This window comes from Monodelphis domestica, chromosome 1 (assembly GCF_027887165.1).
Source record: "Monodelphis domestica isolate mMonDom1 chromosome 1, mMonDom1.pri, whole genome shotgun sequence".
In the NCBI taxonomy this organism is placed as follows: Eukaryota; Metazoa; Chordata; class Mammalia; order Didelphimorphia; family Didelphidae; genus Monodelphis; species Monodelphis domestica.
This window is the reverse complement of record NC_077227.1, coordinates 458597783-458615133: the sequence shown is the minus strand read 5'-3', so window position 1 is coordinate 458615133 and position 17351 is coordinate 458597783. Positions and strand designations below refer to the sequence as shown.

Here is a 17351-nt window from a genome sequence, read left to right as displayed (position 1 = left end):
ATCAGCCTTGCTTCCAGTCTAGCTGTCATAACCATTTTCTATGGGAGCAGCCCTTGTGGAGAGGGGAACTGGCAACTGCTTCAACATGAGCTGCAGTCTCCATTTCTACTTTCTCAGCAGTCACAGCCACTGAACACACATAAAAAAGATTCTCACAACAAAGACCTGAGTGTTGCCAAATGATTTACTGCCAGAAATTGATGCAGTTTTATCAATGGAAATGGCACTAAGAAGATGTTTTGCTTTACTGTTGCACCCTACGGACACCTGGGTCTTTTTCTTGAGAACCAAGATTGTCCTGCTTCTTGCTTTCTGTTCCCAGTGCTTAGCATGTTGCTTTTATTAAATAAGAACTAAATAAATACTCATTCCATCCACCTATCTATATCATGCAGGAGCTAGGGGTGAGTACCTTGGAGGCATCTCTCCTCTACCAGGGACATCTGTGGGACCTGAAATGGGGACCTCAGTATTCGGATACTTTCTAGGGAACATAAGGGAAGAAGAGTATTAGCCAATGCCTACTGCTCCATTGGCCCTTTTTCCCTTTATTTTTTGCAATGTCTCAGATCAGGCAGCTTTTACTCTTTGTCTCTCTTCTGGAGAGAAATCTTGATCTTCCAACCTTTGGCTGGTCTGGTCTCAGCTTATCTCTGACCATGGATTGGCCTTCTCCCAGCCACAGGCTATCATTTGCCTTCTAGTTTGGTTCTACTGGGGATTAGATGCCCTCAGTTGGCCCTGGGCAGGGATTTTGCCAATAGCAGCTTCCTATCCTCTCCTTCCAGGGTGAAATCCAGTCATCTAGGTCCCAGCTTCACATCTTGTTCTAAACCACTAGGCGTGGAGGCATTCACTTTTTGGTTCCAACCCAATTATTGAGATAGTGTTAAAACAATAGCTGGCCTCTTATGGGCAAAAGGTTAATTTTCTGTTTGCCCCATTTTGTCCACATTTCAGGATTTTATCTGTTATCCATCAGAATAAATTTACTCGACCAGACAGTTTTCACTTCTGAAAATGCATTGATGCCCCAGGATTAAAGATTCTTCTTCTCTTCTCTCTATCCATCATAGGCCCAGCTGGTAATTTATATGATTCCCATCGTCTCCGTTATCTATGAGGTATGACTGCTTTCTTAGGTCTATCCCAGCAGCCTCTCCCTATTCTCTATTCTCATTTTCAGATGAACCTATCCCCTGCTGGCATCCAGAAGCGCCATCCAGAAGACCTCTAGGGGAAGTGATAGACAACTTACCATTATTTAGTCATTGATCATTCCCTATGAGCCAGCCACTGTGCTAACAAAGTTAAAAATGAGACAATCCCTGTTGTCAATGAGCTTCAAGTCTATGGGGGAATGCAACACATACATATACAAGTACATATAAAAATATATGCACAGTAAATATATGGTAGTTTTTGGTGGGGGCAGGGGCTTCCCCTGCAGAGTGAATGAAGCAGAGAAATGTAGATTAAGGTTCAAAGGTAGGTTATCAGATCTGAAAGGCTTCAGATGCCAAAAGAGGACCTTGTCTTTGGTCCTTTAGGTTAATGTGGTAGATTCTTTGGGTAGGTAAATATTGGCGTGACAAGCCACTTAATCTCTTTTAGCCTCAATTTCCCCACTTGTAAAATGAAGATAATTGTATTTATATTCTTTTACTGGGTTGTGGTGGTGAATATGTTTTATAAGTTATAGAAGTGTTAGCAATTATTATTTCAAGGAGAAGAAAAAATTGTAGAGGGCCTACCTATGTAAGGAAACCAGAGCCCTATTCCCCAGAAGGATGCTGATTCTGAATCAATCCTCTTATCTTCACTCCTTGGGGAAGATGGCGTTCGGGTCTTTGAATGGTCCTGGCCAACTTCCTTCCCCCTCAGCCATAACCTCTGGCAGTGGGATCTGGTTACTGGAGCTAGGAATTGATATGTGTTCTCTTGCTTTTTCTCTCTGATTCATAGGGGATTACTCTTAACCTGGATTGTCTTCTGCTCTACCTGTGGCCTGGCCTTCACCCAGGGAGATCCTGAAGGTACTTTTTTCCTCCCTCCTCTCTCTTTTTGAAAAAAAAAAATTTACTTTAGGAAAAGGAAGGGGAAGGGGGGGGGGCAAGAACATCATCCCTGAGTGCTATGGGGGAGAAATCCATGCTCCAAATCATGGCAGCCAAATATCTTTGGGTACTTTGTTTTTCTTCACCAGTAAGGTGGGAAGGAGCATTTCAAGTTTCAAGGGATGGAAGGCATTGTCAGAAATCTCTGCCTCTCTCCTCCTGCGGAGGATTTCGAGATTCTAGAAAATATGTATTGACCTTGTTTTGAGATAGTCAGGGTGTGGGGGCCCAACCTGCCTGTGTGGGCATAGTCTATTTCACACCTGGGAAAGAGCTGAGTTATGATTCTGTTGAGTCACTAGGACAGGAGTTTTAAAAGTAAAGGTATGAGCAATAATAGCCACAGTTTGTGTTTCTATGATGCCTTTTAGCTTTTCAGAACCACCGTATGACTTATTATTAGATACATATTATACATAGGTATAGTTATCCATACTTCATCTATACATATGCACATGTGGACACACATAAACTTATTGGACCTGTGATTTTTTAAATAGCAAAATACCAATGGACATTTTTTTGTTATAAGTATGTAATAAATTATAAATATGCTTATCCAAGAGAAGCAAATTCTCATATTAGCTTGGTCCAAAAATCTGTCTCATTGTCTTTCCCCTCTCCTTCCCACTTTTCCACTTTCCCAAGAAGGCAGGTATTAGAATATAGGTTATACATATATTATTATATAATACCTATTTCCTTGTTTGTCATGTTGTAAAACAAGGCACGTATTGCTTACTGTAGAGGAAAATTAATGGAGGAAACAAAAGAAAGCATGTAGACTTGTGATTTTAATGGAATAGTGAGCTCTTGGAGAAGGACTTTTCCCACTTATACAGATAGGTGCCTTCCTGGCAATTTAGCATCATAGAGAGCTGCCTGGGGACACAGAGGAGTTAAGTAACTTGCCTGATATCACAGGGTCAGTCTGTGTCAAATGTCGAGTTTGAAAACAGATCTTGCTGACTTTAAGACAGCCCACACTGCCACTATAGTGTATATAAATAATATATGTTCCTGTGAAGCAGGCATCAGAAGTATTATTAGTCTTATTTGAAAGAAGAAAAAATAAATAATTGGGCCCAGAAGGATTATATGACTTGTCTAAGTTCATGGGGTTAGTCAATTGGTCAATATTTATTAAACCCCTAACATGTGTCAGGCCATTTGCTAAGTTCCAGGCCAAAAAAAACCCAAACAAAACCCAACAACAAAAGAGGCAACAGACTCTCTTGCCCTCAAAGAGTTTACAATTTAATGGAAGCAACAACAAAAACAAATATATACAAACAAGTTACATACAGGATAAATAGGAAATAATGAACAGAGAGAAGGTCCTGGAATTAAGAGATTTCTGGAGAAGGTGGGATTTTAGTTGGGACTTAAAGAAAGCCGCACAGATCTGAGCTGAACCTTGCTTTGTATCATGGACTCCTAGGCAATCTTGCAAAGACTATGGATCCCTTCTCAGAATAATGTTTATTGCCTCTGTTCATAATGAAAGTAAATGCTCTATTTCAGTTAAACATTAGTCAAAATAAAGATGCCATTTAATTCCCCTCTAAGTTCGTGGAGCCCAGATTCAGAACTCCTGACCTAGAACTAAAAGGGATTTCAGAGACCATTGAATCTGGCACCCCTCCCCATTTTACCGGTGAGGAAACTGAGGCTCAGAGAGATTAGACGATTGGCCAGTCACCTAGGCTATAAACATCTACTTACCACCGTGGAAAGAGCACTTTGTGTGGGGTTGGGGGACCTGGGCTCAAATATCCACCCCCAGGTTCTAGGACTCCAGAGCCTGTGCTCTATCCGTTGGACTGGGTTTATAGAGCTTGGTACCAAGGACCTTAGACTTAGAGGCCCCCTGACCCGTATTAGGGAGGGAGGAAATGAGCTTGGGATGTGGAGAACTGGAGTGAGATGGAGATGGGAGAATAAATTAGGGGGGCATTGAAGGCTGTTTTCTTGGGGGCTCCCCAGGGGAGGGCTCAGTTAGGGAGGTAGTGTGGGCTGGTAGAAGAGGCTGCCAGTCAGGGTGGCAGGGAAGGAAGCCACATCCTAGAGAGGGTTAAGAAGATCCTTAGACCATTCATTCATGGTCCAGTTACATGGATCAGGACTCTCAGGCTCTGAGTGTTCACTGGGCGGCCCCTGCTGAGCTTCACAGACCTCCTTGCCTCTCGTTACTTGCTGGGGTTCCCCGCAGAAGACCAGGGGTCCCTCTAGGGAGAGGGGAGAGGGGAGGTGGCTCTCTCTCCACAGCTGGATCATGACAATGAAAACATCTCTCTCCCACATCTGCTTGTCAGGCAGCCACCTACTTGCTCTTAAAATAGCAACACCTCTTTCTCCCTAGCCCTTGCTTCAGGGGCAGGCAGAGGGGAAGGAAGGGATGATGGCCAGTGTGGATTATAGTTTGGGGACTAGAACTGAGAATGAAGGGAAGGTTCCAAGGCTAGTCCTAGCTTCAGAGGAGGGATGGGGGTGGGGTGAAGCCCAGCAGGACCAAACCAGCACAATGCTTTTTTGCAAATGTCATATTTTCCAAACTTGCCTCCCCCTCTTCTCCACCCCCATCTCCCCTGCAAAGTAGGTGAACAGCTGTCCAGAGCCCTGAGTCAGGCACTTGGGGGTGGGGGTGGGGTAGGAGCAGAGGAGGGGCGTTTTTGGAGCAAGGTTTATGTAATAAAGGCATCTAGCCGGCTCCAGCTGGAGAGCTCGGTTGGATTGGCTCAGTTCTCCCATCTCAGCCATTTGGCCCGTTCTTACTGATTCTCTCCATACCCCCTTCTATTCTCCCTACTCCCCTTCCCCCAGTCATCCTCCCCTCCCCTCCCCCAAATGACCAGATGTTCTTCCATTGGTACTTTTATGGCTCTTGTAGAGGATGGGGCTAAGGGATCAGCTCTAAAGAGATGTCAGAAGTCCTGGATTCAAGTCCCAATTTTTGAGGCATAGTGGAAGAACTGAGTTCAAAGAGTAATAATAATAACAACAGCAATAACAACAATAGTATTTTTGTTCAGTTGTGCCCAATTTTTTGTGACCCCATTTTGAGTTTCCTTAGCGAAGATACTGGAGTGGTTTGCTATTTCCACCTCTAGCTCATTTCACAGGGAACTGAGGCCGACAGGGTTAAGTGACTTACCCAGAGTCACATAGCTATTAAGTGTCTGAGGCTGGATTTGAACTCAGGAAGATGAGTCTTCCTGACTCCAGGTCTGATGTCCTATCCACTGTACATCTAGCTGTCCCAATAACAATAATAATAGCTAGCATTTATATAGGACTTATTATGTGCTCTGTGCTAAGCGCTTTGTAATTATTATCTCATTTCTTCTTCACAATCTTCACAATAACCCTGGAAGGTAGGTGCTATTATCATCATCACCATTTTACAGATGAGGAAACTGAGGCAAATAATTTCAGTGACCTACCCAGTGTCACATAGTATCTGAGGCAAAATTTGAATTCAGGTCTCCCCAACGCCAGGCCCCATGCTCTATCCACTGCTCTATCAGCTGTCTTAGACACTTACCTGTGTGACCCTGGAGATAATAATAGCACCAACCTCTCAGGGTTGATGTGAGCACAAAACAAGGTCACACTTGCAAACCATTTTGTAAACCTTGAAGTGCTATATAGAAATACTAGCTATTATTACTGTTGCTATTATTATTTTGCCACTAACAAACCATATCACTTTTAGGGAGTCACTTGCCCCTTGGGGAACTCAGTTTCCTCATCGGTAAAAGAAAGGAACTGAACTCAATAACCTCTAAGGTCTTTTGCAGTCCTGATATTCTGCTTTCAGTATTTTCTCCCAGCTCAGACATCCCATGTTCTGTGGATCCTTCTAGCTCTTACTTTCCATGGTCTTTTGTCTCTTCCAGCTCCAACTTTCTAATGCTCTGTGTTCTAACAGCTTATGTTCTAGCTCTAACATTCTAGGTTCTAGCATTCCTTTCAATTCTGACATTCTATACCCTAAGGTTCCTTCTCACTCTCATATTCTGTATTTTAAGTTTCTCTTCAGATATAACGATCTGTATTCTAAGTACCTCTTCTTGTTTAACCTTCTGTGTTCCAAAGCCTCTCCTCCCTCTAGCATTCTGTGTTCCAAGGCATAAATGACTGTGTTCTAGTCTTGTTCTGGACCCTTCTAGATCTAACATTCTATGACGATATTCCAGGAGAGATATGAGAGATGGGGTACATATACCTCTCCCTCCACTCCAACACCCTCTGCCTTTTACAACCCCTTCCAGATTTCTCTCTTTTGGGGACCTGAACCCAGGTTTCCTGACGCCCATCCCTTTTCATTTTGCCAGCTGAAAAGAAGAGAAGTGAGCAGGCATTTACTCAGACCTCAGTCCCTCAGATTCTTGAGGAATCCGATTTGCCTTAACGATAGATGAGGGATAGATGGTGTTAGGGACACTTGTGAATCCACAGAGGAATTCCTTTCTGACTTGCTTACTAGGGCTGCTAAAGTTCAGGGTTATTCTGTCTGGTTCTGGTTATTTTAAGTCTCAGACCCATCCAGCTCAGAGCATTTTCCCCATCAGGGTAGGGCTTAGAAATCTATCTCTTCTTTGCTAATTCCCCAGATCCCAACAATTCACTCGACTCACTCACTTCTGGGTGAAAAAGGCCAAAAAGCAGAAGGAAGGAGAGCCGTTTATATGAGAGGATCTTATATAAACACATTTGAAAAAACTTTTTTGTTGTCTCCTTTGGTCCATCAAATTCCATGACTGTAATTACTGGGCGGATGTGGCCTGTCTTGGCTCATGGTCAGTTGTCCAGATTCTAAACTCTGGCCAGAGGACAGAGTTCAGGAGGAAACCTAGACTGCCCTTTCCCCATAGACAGTTACATTTGAAAGTTCAACAGGTTTACAAGAAGAACGTTCTCCCTCTGTCTTTCATAATTGGAGCGTTCCTGGAGACTTCAGGACATTGTCTCAGTCAGATCTCGCTGAATTTTTGAGTTGAAAGAGACCTTAGGGTCCTCTGAGTTTAGCCTTCCTCCCTATGTTTCCATAGTAAATCTGGAGTTATTCCTCTGATGGGGACAAGATAGTTTACTCCCATGTGAGGAAGCCCTTCTCATGTTGGGAAACTTTGGGCCATGAAAATGATCTCTTCTCACTTTGGTATGACAGTATCTGTTTCAGATGTCCTTCAGATCCTCTAAGACAGCTCTTATACTGTTCTTTTCTTCTAGACTAAATATAGGGAAGCTGTGTAGGGCATTAGGCAAGTTGCTTCATCTTTCTGGGCCTCAGTTTTTTAATTTGTAAAATGAGGACATTATATTGGATGACCTCCCCATAATTTTAAATCTGTGATCCCATGATTCCCAGTTCCTTAAGCCATTTTAATATAATATGATTCCCAGGCTCTCGCCATCTTGGTTGCTCATGGGGACATGTTCCAATTTGCAAACGTTCCTCTTTTTAAAAAACAAACAAACAAAAACTCCCCTCATCTTCCATATTAGAATCAATACTGTGAATTGGTTTCAAGACAGAAGAGCAGTAAAGGCTAGACAATAGAAGTTAAATGACTTGCCCAGGGTCACACATCAAGGAAGTGTCTGAGGCCAAATTTGAACCCAGGACCTCCCCTCTCTAGGCCTGGCTCTCTATCTACTGAGCCACCTTGCTGTTCCCTCAACATTCCTCTTATAGTTATGTACTCTCTGCATGTTTTATGAAGGAACAATGGGAATATTACTTCTAATCTCCTCGAGGGTAGGGACTGTTTTTGTCTATATCTCTATCACTTAGCATAGTGCCTGGCTAGCAGGGATTTATTGAGCACTGACTTTTGCTCAGTCCTGTGCCAGGCAACTGTGGGGGACACAAGAAAAGGAAAAGATATGATTCTGCAGCCGTCAAGGCTGAGATCACCAAGTCTCCAGGGGAAGGTGGAATCCTTAGAGACCTGGCCAGGACATGTGGCATCACATATGAAGTGTAGTGCTGACTGTACGTGCATCAAGAAGTCAGAGAAAGGAAGGAGCATCATTAGGAAGCCGGCTGGCAGCCTTCACAGGGAGGGGAAGTAGAACTTGAACTGAGCTTTGACGGAAAGGCAAAATTTGAACAAGTGGAAATGGTCTTTGCAAAGACAGAGCAATAAGTTAGTGGGTTAATGTTGATCCCCATTGTGCAGTGGATAGAGGGTAGATCTGGAGTCAAGAAGGCATGGGCTCTAATTTAGCTTCAGATGCTTGCTAGCTCTGTGACCCTGGGCAAGTCACTTAATTTCTGTCTGCCTCAGTTTCTTTATCTGTAGAATGGATATAGAATGGATATGATAATAGCCCCTCTCTTTTATGGTGGCCATGGGATTAAGGAGAAATATTTGTAAAGTGTTCTATAAATCTTAAAGTCCTACTTAAAAGCTAGCAATTACTGTTATTATTATTATTATTATCATTGATAAGGTTGGTGCATTTCCCTAAGACTGTAACTGCCTCATCTTGTTCCCCACCCCCACCCCCATCCCCTAGATGTGGATGTCCTCCAACGGCTGGGCCTCACTGGGAAGAAGTCAGCTGGTGGACGGGCCCCGGGGCTGGCCCCCATCCCTCCAGGAGTCATCCCGTTCCAGTCAGGATTCATCTTCACCCAGAGGACCCGGATTGAAGCTCCCACGGGTGCCATCATTCCTGCCGCCTTTGGCACTGACCTGACCTTGGTGCTGAGCCTGTGTTCCCACCGGGTCAATAATGCCTTCCTCTTCGCTATCCGGAGCAGCAGGAAGAAGCTGCAGTTGGGTGTCCAGTTCATCCCCGGCAAGATCGTTCTCTACCTGGGCCAGCGGCGCTCCGTGGCCTTCAGTTACGATGTGCACGATGGGCGGTGGCACCACTTGGCCATCAGAATCCGAGGCCAGGCGGTCACCCTCATTACTTCCTGTGGGAAGCACCAGCTGCCCATGGATTTGCATTTTAAGAAAGATGAGTCTCTCGATCCTGAAGGGTCTTTCCTCTTTGGGAAAATGAACCAACATTCCGTGCAGTTTGAGGGTGCAGTGTGCCAGTTCAATATTTATCCCTCTGCCAAGGCAGCTCATAATTACTGTACATATCTGAAGAAGCAGTGTAGACAGGCTGACACGTACCGGCCACTCTTGCCCCCCCTCCTTCCCCTCCTTCCCCAGGACCCTGGCCTCCAGACTGACCCCTCTCTGCAGAGCCTGAGGAACCTGACCACTGTGATGCCTCCGTTGGCATCCTTCCGAATTGCCAAGACCCCCCAGGCCTTGCCCAGAGCGCCAGGCAAAGGCGCCAAGATGACGATGGTACCTTCAGCACTGACCAGCCCTGGGTTGGCGGTGCCTCCCCGCCAACCCGTCAGGACTAGCACTGCCGTTCCCCGGTCATCCCGATCCACTGCAATGAGCAGTTTGGTCTTGACCATACCAGTGACTGAAAAGCCCTCGCCTTTGTCCTCAGGCAAAGCCTCTTCCTCCGGGCTTAGGCCCGCACTGCCCACCTCTCAGAGCAGCTCAACCAAACCTCCCATCCATGCCAGGAAGCCTGTGCCCCCCACACCTAAAGCCAGTGTGGTCCAGACTCCCCATATTCCCGTTAAGCCAGTAACTCCTTCTATCACTGTGGCCCCAACTAAGAGGCCCCATCCCATGGTCAAGGCCGCGCTGACCTCCCCGTCCAAGAGCTTCCCTTCTCCCATGAAGCCGGTGCTCCATGGCCCGCGCCCCGTCCCCGCCAGAGCCCCCCTTCCTCCCACAGTGAAGTCAGCACCTCAGCACTCTGGAATAGCCCCAGCGCCTCCCACTGCCAGGCCAGTGCCTCCTGCTGTAAGGGCCTCTCTTCCTGTCGCCACCAAGACGGCGTCCCAAGGCTCAAGGGCCAACATGGCCAGAACCCTTCCTTCCACCAGCAAGCCAGCGTGGGCTTATACTGGCACAGCCAAGCCGGCCCACCCTTCGGTGAAGCCATCCTTGCCAGCCTCAGGTCCTCGCCTAGCTCAGACCCCCAGACCCCCAGGGAAACCGGTGCTGCCTACCACGGGGATCAGACTGCCCGGAACAATGCCTCCGACCATTCACCCAGGCTCTCCTCCTGGTCTCAACTCTACCGGCAGCAAGAGGGTGGCTGAGCCCCCTGTGAAGAGGAAATCGAGTCCAAAGAGTACCCCCTGGCCTCCCAGCCTCCCAGGCCCCAGGAAGGCTGCAGAGGCTGCCACTACTGTTTCCTTCTCTCCAAGCCTGAAGAATCTGACTGCCCGGCCCATCCCCAAACAGGCTCAGCTCGCTCTTACGGCTGCCATGGTGCCCACGCAGCATCCACCCTCCAACTCCCAATTCGTGGGTGCTGTCACCCTCTCCCACACAGATGGCTACCTGTTCTTTGACCCCATCGGGCCCACCTTGTTTCCATTGCTGTTGGGTCCTCCGGGGCAGAAAGGGGACCCTGGCTTCCCGGTAAGTCTGGGTGCTCTGCATAGCCTCTCTTCCTTTACTCTTAAGCCACGGTGGCAGTGGCAGTGGCCACAGGGAGCAGCAGTTAGACTGAGGCAGAGGAGAACCGGTCCTCTGATCACTGTTTGGTCCAGCCTTCCCAGGAGCCCCAGGCAGATTTGATGAGGTTTGTGGCAGCCAAACACTGCACTTGGATAGGGGTTCCTATTGCTGGCTCTTCTGATTACTCTCTGAAGGCTCTTGATTAAGCCATTTTCTCAGGCCTTTAACTACTCAATCATCAAATGAGGGGGATTGGCCTAGGTTCCTTCTAGCTCCAGATCTGATGATCCTATGCTGTCTGTCATTCAGTAAGTATTGACTTATAAAGCCAGGCCTGATAGTTTCTTACTATTCTTGACATCTATTGAAAAAGGCAGCATGCTGTCATGGAATTCACACTGAACTTGAAATCAGAAGAGACCTGGCTTTGAATCTCTTCCCTTGTCACTAGCTATGTGACCACGGGCAAAGTCAATCTGGCCCAATGAGAATGTTTTTTCAAACCCTTACCTTCTGTCTATCCTTAGAATTGGTACAAGCATTGGTTCCAAGATTAAAGAGTGGTAAGGACTAGGAAACGGGGGGTTAAGTGACTTGCCCAGGGTCACACAGCTAGGAAGTATCTGAGGCCAGATTTGACCCTCAAACCCACCCATCTCCAGGCCTGGTTCTCTGTTTTTCTGAGCCACCTAGCTGTCCCCCAATGAACATCTTTTATGTTCAAAGAACTACAGGAAGTATTGGGGATCCAAAGAAGAAATGAAAAATTAATCCCTGCCCACAGGGAGTTTCCATTTTACTAGGCAGAATCACCTAACCTCTCAGAGCCTCAGTTGTCAACTAGGATAATATTGCCTTAGGTATTTAATCTCATAGCATTGCTTTTGATTATTGTTATTTTTTAAAAAAGATCTCATCCCATAATTTTATCTGTTTAGGGGGAATTAACTCCCTCTGCCAGGGTGGACTGGTACCTGTTCTGTAATTTATAGCCTTACAAAGTTGCCTGGGGCAATAGTTAATTGATTTAGATATTTGAAATTGAAATAGATAAAATATTTGCCCAGAATCATACCCACAGTATGGATCCGAGACAAGATTTGAACCCATGTCTTTCTGACCCCAAGGCCAGCTTTCTTTCTATCCACTGTTGTTTTGAGGAACAACTGAGATGATGTATATAAAGTGCTTGTAAATCATAAAGCATTTATTTAAACATCAGTTATTTTTTAAAATCTCAATGAAGACAGATTGGATGGGAATTAGCTCTGATGTACAAGATCAGTCAGTCGATTATAGTTAGCCTACTAGGGGTCCCTATTATAAAAACTATTTTCCTCCTAAACATTTTACCTATAATTCTCCACTGTCTTCCGCTAGGCTGATAACGGTGCCTCCCTACCTCCTCGAAAAATTTCCCTTCTTGAATGTAGGCACCTAGGATTTTTAGTGCTGGAAGGGACTAAATAACAGGATCGTGGGGTCGCAGATCGCATGGGGCCATAGAGATGATCTAGTCTGATTTCCTCATTTGACAGATGAGTAAACTGATCCCTTAGGAAACTTCCTTGGGGTTCCAGTGCATATTGGCTAAAGAGCCGGAATGAGTCCTGAATTCTTAGAACTGAATCATCAGTTCAGTGCTTTTCCCATCATGTTCTTATCCCCAAATGAATGCTGTGCTTTTAAGAGTCTTCTCTTGGCTCACTCTTCCTTTCCTTCAACTCCAGACACCTGGCCGGTCCCATTCCCCTGCTGGGTCAGGTTTCCTCTTGTTTACCAAACCAGTGTTTCTCAACCCAACCTACTCAAGAGACAGTGACAAGCCTTTACGTTCTCTTCCTTGGATCACTCCGTGCACTTCACCCTTAGCATGCAGCTCTCAGAAGGGAGGGGGCAGGTTTTAGGGAGAAGGAAGAGATCTGGGGTGGTAGGAACAGGATGAAGAGAGGAAAACAAGAGTGAGGAGCTACTTTAAAAAATTTGTGACCTTAAAATGTAAAGATCTCTGGTCGTAAGGCAGCTGCTGGACTTGGAATCTGGAAGACAAATTTGAATTCTACCCTATTATTTACTAGCTGTATAGCCCTGGGCAAGTCACTTAACATCTATTTGCCTCAGTTTCCTCATCTGTAAAAATGGGAATAATAATAACACCTACCTCATAGTTATTGCGATAATCAAGAGTGATAATATATGTAAAAATGTTTTAATAAACCTTAAAGCACTCTCTAAATGTTATAACATCATCATCATCATCATCTTTAGAGGTTTGATGGACCAGGAGAAAATTCCCATGGACCAGTGATAATCAATGGACCAATGGTTGGGAAAAGCCACTTTAGATGATAAGAACCCTAGGGAAGCAGCGAATCAGTTACCTGGGGGGAGACCCATGCCCCAGAGAGATGTGCATAGTAGAAAGAGCACTGGTCTTGGAGCAGTAAGACATGAATTTGAATCCTGGTTCTTCCATTTACAAGCTATGAGGTATGAGACAAATAGCTTTCCCTTTCTGGGCCTTGTCTGAGAGCAGGTTGGAGTCTGTGATGACGAGGGTCCATTTTACCCCTGAAATCACAAGACACCATTATTGTAGGATCCAGAGATGAAAAGGACCCTAGAAAGCACCTCATCTAGTCCCCTCCTTTTGCAGACTGTCTAGGGGGGCCGAGATTTGCCTCATCTCATGGAGGTCACTCATGGCAGCCCTGGGATTCTGGAGTGAGTCTCCTCACACCAGGTGTCTTTTCTCGAGGGCCTGGAGGCTTGAAGTGGATAAATAGTACAGACAAATCAGTACGCCTTGAGTTCATGGGAGACAGAAATCTCTGCGGGCTGGAAGAGCCCTAAAGGATTCTGGGAGGAAATGGGACCAGAGCTAAGCTGTGAAGGACAGTTTAGATTTGTATAAGCAGAGGAACGGGGGCAGGAACATTTGAAGCATTCTAGTGATCACCGAGAGCCCACGTTCACCTCCACGTCTCCCCACTTGGATGGGAATGTCGATCAGGGTTGAATGACTTCCCAGGACCCCTGGGTGACTCATCAGCAGGCCGGGCCACTAGATCTAGTTTCCAGGGGGGGCCAAGGCCACAGCTGCTGCTTCTCCCCTGCCTCGAAATGTACCAAACCCCCAGGCTCTTTCATCCCCTGCCCAGGCTCTGGCCCTCCCCGCCAGCTTCTCTATTTGAAGTCCCCATTCCCTGCTGAGGGGACAGTGGCTAGTGCTCGGAATTTCTTGATTTTAAAAACACATTTAATTATTTTTGATAATCATTAGTAATAATATTTGTACAGCCTGTCTCTAAAGGGACTGAAGCACTATTTTTTTATTGTAACCATATTGTAAATCTTATGGAAATCATTTACATTACTTTTCAATTATGTAAATGTTCCCCAAGGCTCTGTTTTCTGAAATCCATTTCCTCCACTAAAACACCACCAGCTAACACACAGTGAGGGCATGATCCATGATCCCGAGGGAAGGACGGGGTCCCCCGGAGCCCAGTGAGCCCACCGGAAGGCTTCTCTCTGACACTGCTTATCTTTCTGAGCGTTCCGGGGGCTAGTCAGAGGATGCTAGCACTTAGAATGGTCAAGGACCTTGTGAGAGTTCTTACAGTTAAAGAACCCGAGACCCAGAGAGCCGACGTATTTTACCCAACGACTCAGACCTAGCGAGTGTCTGAGCCAACTTGGGAACCCTTCTGACTCCAAATCCAGAGAGATTTCAGCTCCGTTGGAAGAGCTGTAAAATTGTCGCCATTTTATGGGGCGCGGGGTGGATGATAGTGGGAAACGGGCCCAGCAAGGTTAAGTGCTTCACCCAGAGTCACTCAGGTAAGCTTTCAGTCTCCTAAGCCATTCTTTCCATAAAACTTACAAGACCTTTTAAGATTATTCAGTCCAACTTTCTCATCTTAAAGAGAGAAACTGAGGCTCATAGAAAGAAGGAAGGAAATAAGCATCCCCTGCCATATGCTAAGCACTGTTCTAAGCCTTTTATAATATTTCATTTAATCCTTATGACAACCCTGGGAGGAAAGTGTTATTGTTATTCCCATTTTACAGTTTAGGAAACTGAGGCAAGCAGGGAAAATGACTTGCCCAGGGCCACACAACTGTTAAATATCTGAGGCCTGGTTTGAGCTTAGGTCTAATAACTCCAGACCCAACGTTCTTACCACCGAGCCCGTCAGTGATAGTTGTTTTTTTCATGTGGTCACCAGTGTTCATTATATGTTGAGTCAGAACTATATTTACAAACATTTACAAGTAGAGAGGAAACAATAAAGAAGAGAAATGTGAGGGGGATAGAGAAGTTATCTGTCCTATCAACCCAAATGTTTTGCTCTGGGTCTGCTTAATTCAGGCAGAGATTAATTAGCTCTCAAGCAAGTAACCACGTGGCCTCCTCCAAGCCGTCAGTATAGTTAATTGATAGAGCTGCAAGGAGAGCTCAAACTTCCCGAACTAGGGAAAGCATGATATGATGCTCACCTTGCCGTGCTGCCTCTGAGGTCTTAAAAGGAAGATGGTGTTTAGACTGCCCGGGCCCCAGGCCAGGTTTCATCTTTAGAATCTGCTTTCCTTCCTGTCACGCTCCTCAGCACCTACTCCTCTCTACAGCAAATATTTTCCACTCCATTCTGCTGCTAGAATTGGGCCTCCAGCCATCAGGACTCTCTGAGGTTCTCGGCAGAGCTCAGAGAAACTCTTCTTGGACTTGGTGGGAGACTAGCTCTGCCCAGCTTCCTGGGGCTGCCCTGAGCAGAGCTCAGTGTGCAATGCCCGTTTGAAAGCACACAGCTTGGTGGCTCAGCAGATAGAGAGCCAGGCCTGGAGATGGGAGATCCTGGGTTCAAATCTTAGACCCTTCCTAGCTGTGTGACCCTGGGCCAGTCACTTAGCCCCCATTGCCCAGCCCTTACTGCTCTTCTGTCTTGGAACCAATACACAGTATAGATGGTATGGGTTAAAAAACAAACAAACAAGTAGGTTGAACTTATTATAGGGTGATGGAATGTGGTAAGTAATAGGTGTCAAGTGTTTGAAATGCTGTATGAATGCGAGCAGTTATCCCAGAGATCCATTTCAGCTCTAAGGCTATGATTTTCAGTTGGAAAATGCTCTATTCATGACTGTTGTCCAGTCATTACAATTGTTTCTGACTCTTCATGGCCCCCTTTGGGATTTTTTTGGCAGAGATCCTGGAATGGTTGGCCATTTTCTTCTCCAACTTATTTGACAGATGAGGAAACTGAGGCAAACAGTGCCTATGGTCATACAGCAGGTGTTGTGACAAGGAAATCACTTTAAAAGACTGATATATATTGATTTAAGGTCGCCAAGGAATTCAGCTATGTAATTCCTAAATGAAAACTCAAGTCAGCAGTCAACCTTTTATAGAGTTTAATTTCAAACAGGAGGAAGAAAGGAATTAGAGATAGAGAGAGACGGAGAGAGAAAGGGGAGAGAAGGGAATAGGGCTTAAATACCCCTTCTGTTTAGGCTGGGCCAAAAGGCCAAAGCCCTTAGATAGCTGAGGCAAAGAAAGGAGCTCAGTCCCTATTACTCACGTGACCAAAATGGAGAAACAGTCTCAGGGGCCTCCACCTCCAGCTTCCTTCAGAGCAAGCTTCTCAGAGCACCACCTCTCAGACCAAAACCTCTCGAACCAACCACCCCGGGTCCTCAGACCCTCCTATCTTTAAGGAAAAACATCCAAGTTCCCTCCCCTCAGTTCTCACATCTACCAATTACTGTCCATGTCTTCCCTGTGCCAATGGTGGCTCTAGCTTAACCCAGGACCGCCCAGAGGTCTGTGGCTTTGCACATGTCTGTTGAAGGTCATATTCTCAAATAATTAAATTTTGATCTATGCTGCAGCCCTTCCTAAATCCTGTTAGGACTGAGTAGGGTGTAGATTGTAATTTCCAAGACCTGGTTCTGTCATTCCAAGTATCTCTATTGTATCAATTCTAAAATCAATCATGACTCAAAGAACTTCCTTTTCTATGCTTAAGCATAGGTCAAAGTCCTTTCCATTGTTCAGCAAAAGGTTTCTGTCCTAAAGTAATCTTAAGAAGGGAGGAGGAGGAACCTCCCATGCCAATGGGGTTCACATTCCAATAGAGTTCCCACTATCAGTAAGAAATTTCCCAATGGTGAAATTTCCCAATGGTGAAATTTCCAACATTTATAAGTAAAAGAAATTTTAATGTTTACAATCCCCCCTGATGATCATTGGGAGACTAGTCTCCCCATTGATCATTTAACATAATCATTTTGTAGTTCTAAATTCACTTCTAAGTATAGATATACACAATATTCAATTTTCTAAGAGAAATTAGAATAGTGAGAGAGGAAATAGAAAAGAAAAGAAAGCAAAACCAATGTTTTGCTAGGCACATTGACAGAAAGCCAAATTAGGGGCAGTCCCTTTTGGCATAAATGTGTACAGTTACAATAAATGTTCAATCAAAAGTTCAGTCCAATCAATCATATCCAAAGTTCATTCTTGATCTTCTTGATGAAGTGTAGGTTTTCAGCATCTTTCTGCAACAGTTCATTCTCTGGATATAAAAGTTTCAAGCTTCTTTCTTGAAGATCTTTTCCCAAACAGAATCAAAATCTTTGATTTTTATAACAGTAAAATCTTAAACAAAATTCAAAATTCTTGGAATTTTATAAAAATACAATCTCAAACAAAAAAAATTCAAAA

The 17351-nt window shown here is 45.2% G+C and overlaps 1 protein-coding gene across 4 annotated transcripts in view; it reads left to right on the top strand.

Moving 5' to 3' along the window:
- The window catches only part of COL27A1 (collagen type XXVII alpha 1 chain), a 268951-nt gene that overhangs the window by 15291 nt on the left and 236309 nt on the right, over positions 1-17351 (top strand). For 3 of the 4 annotated variants that reach the window (XM_056812389.1, XM_056812391.1, XM_056812388.1), the window contains exons 2-3: positions 1966-2036; positions 8646-10585. In XM_056812389.1, coding sequence (XP_056668367.1) covers positions 1966-2036; positions 8646-10585 — 2011 coding nt within the window. Of the gene's footprint in view, positions 1-1067; positions 1125-1965; positions 2037-8645; positions 10586-17351 lie in introns of those variants that run through there. The other variant, XM_056812392.1, reaches the window with a different exon arrangement.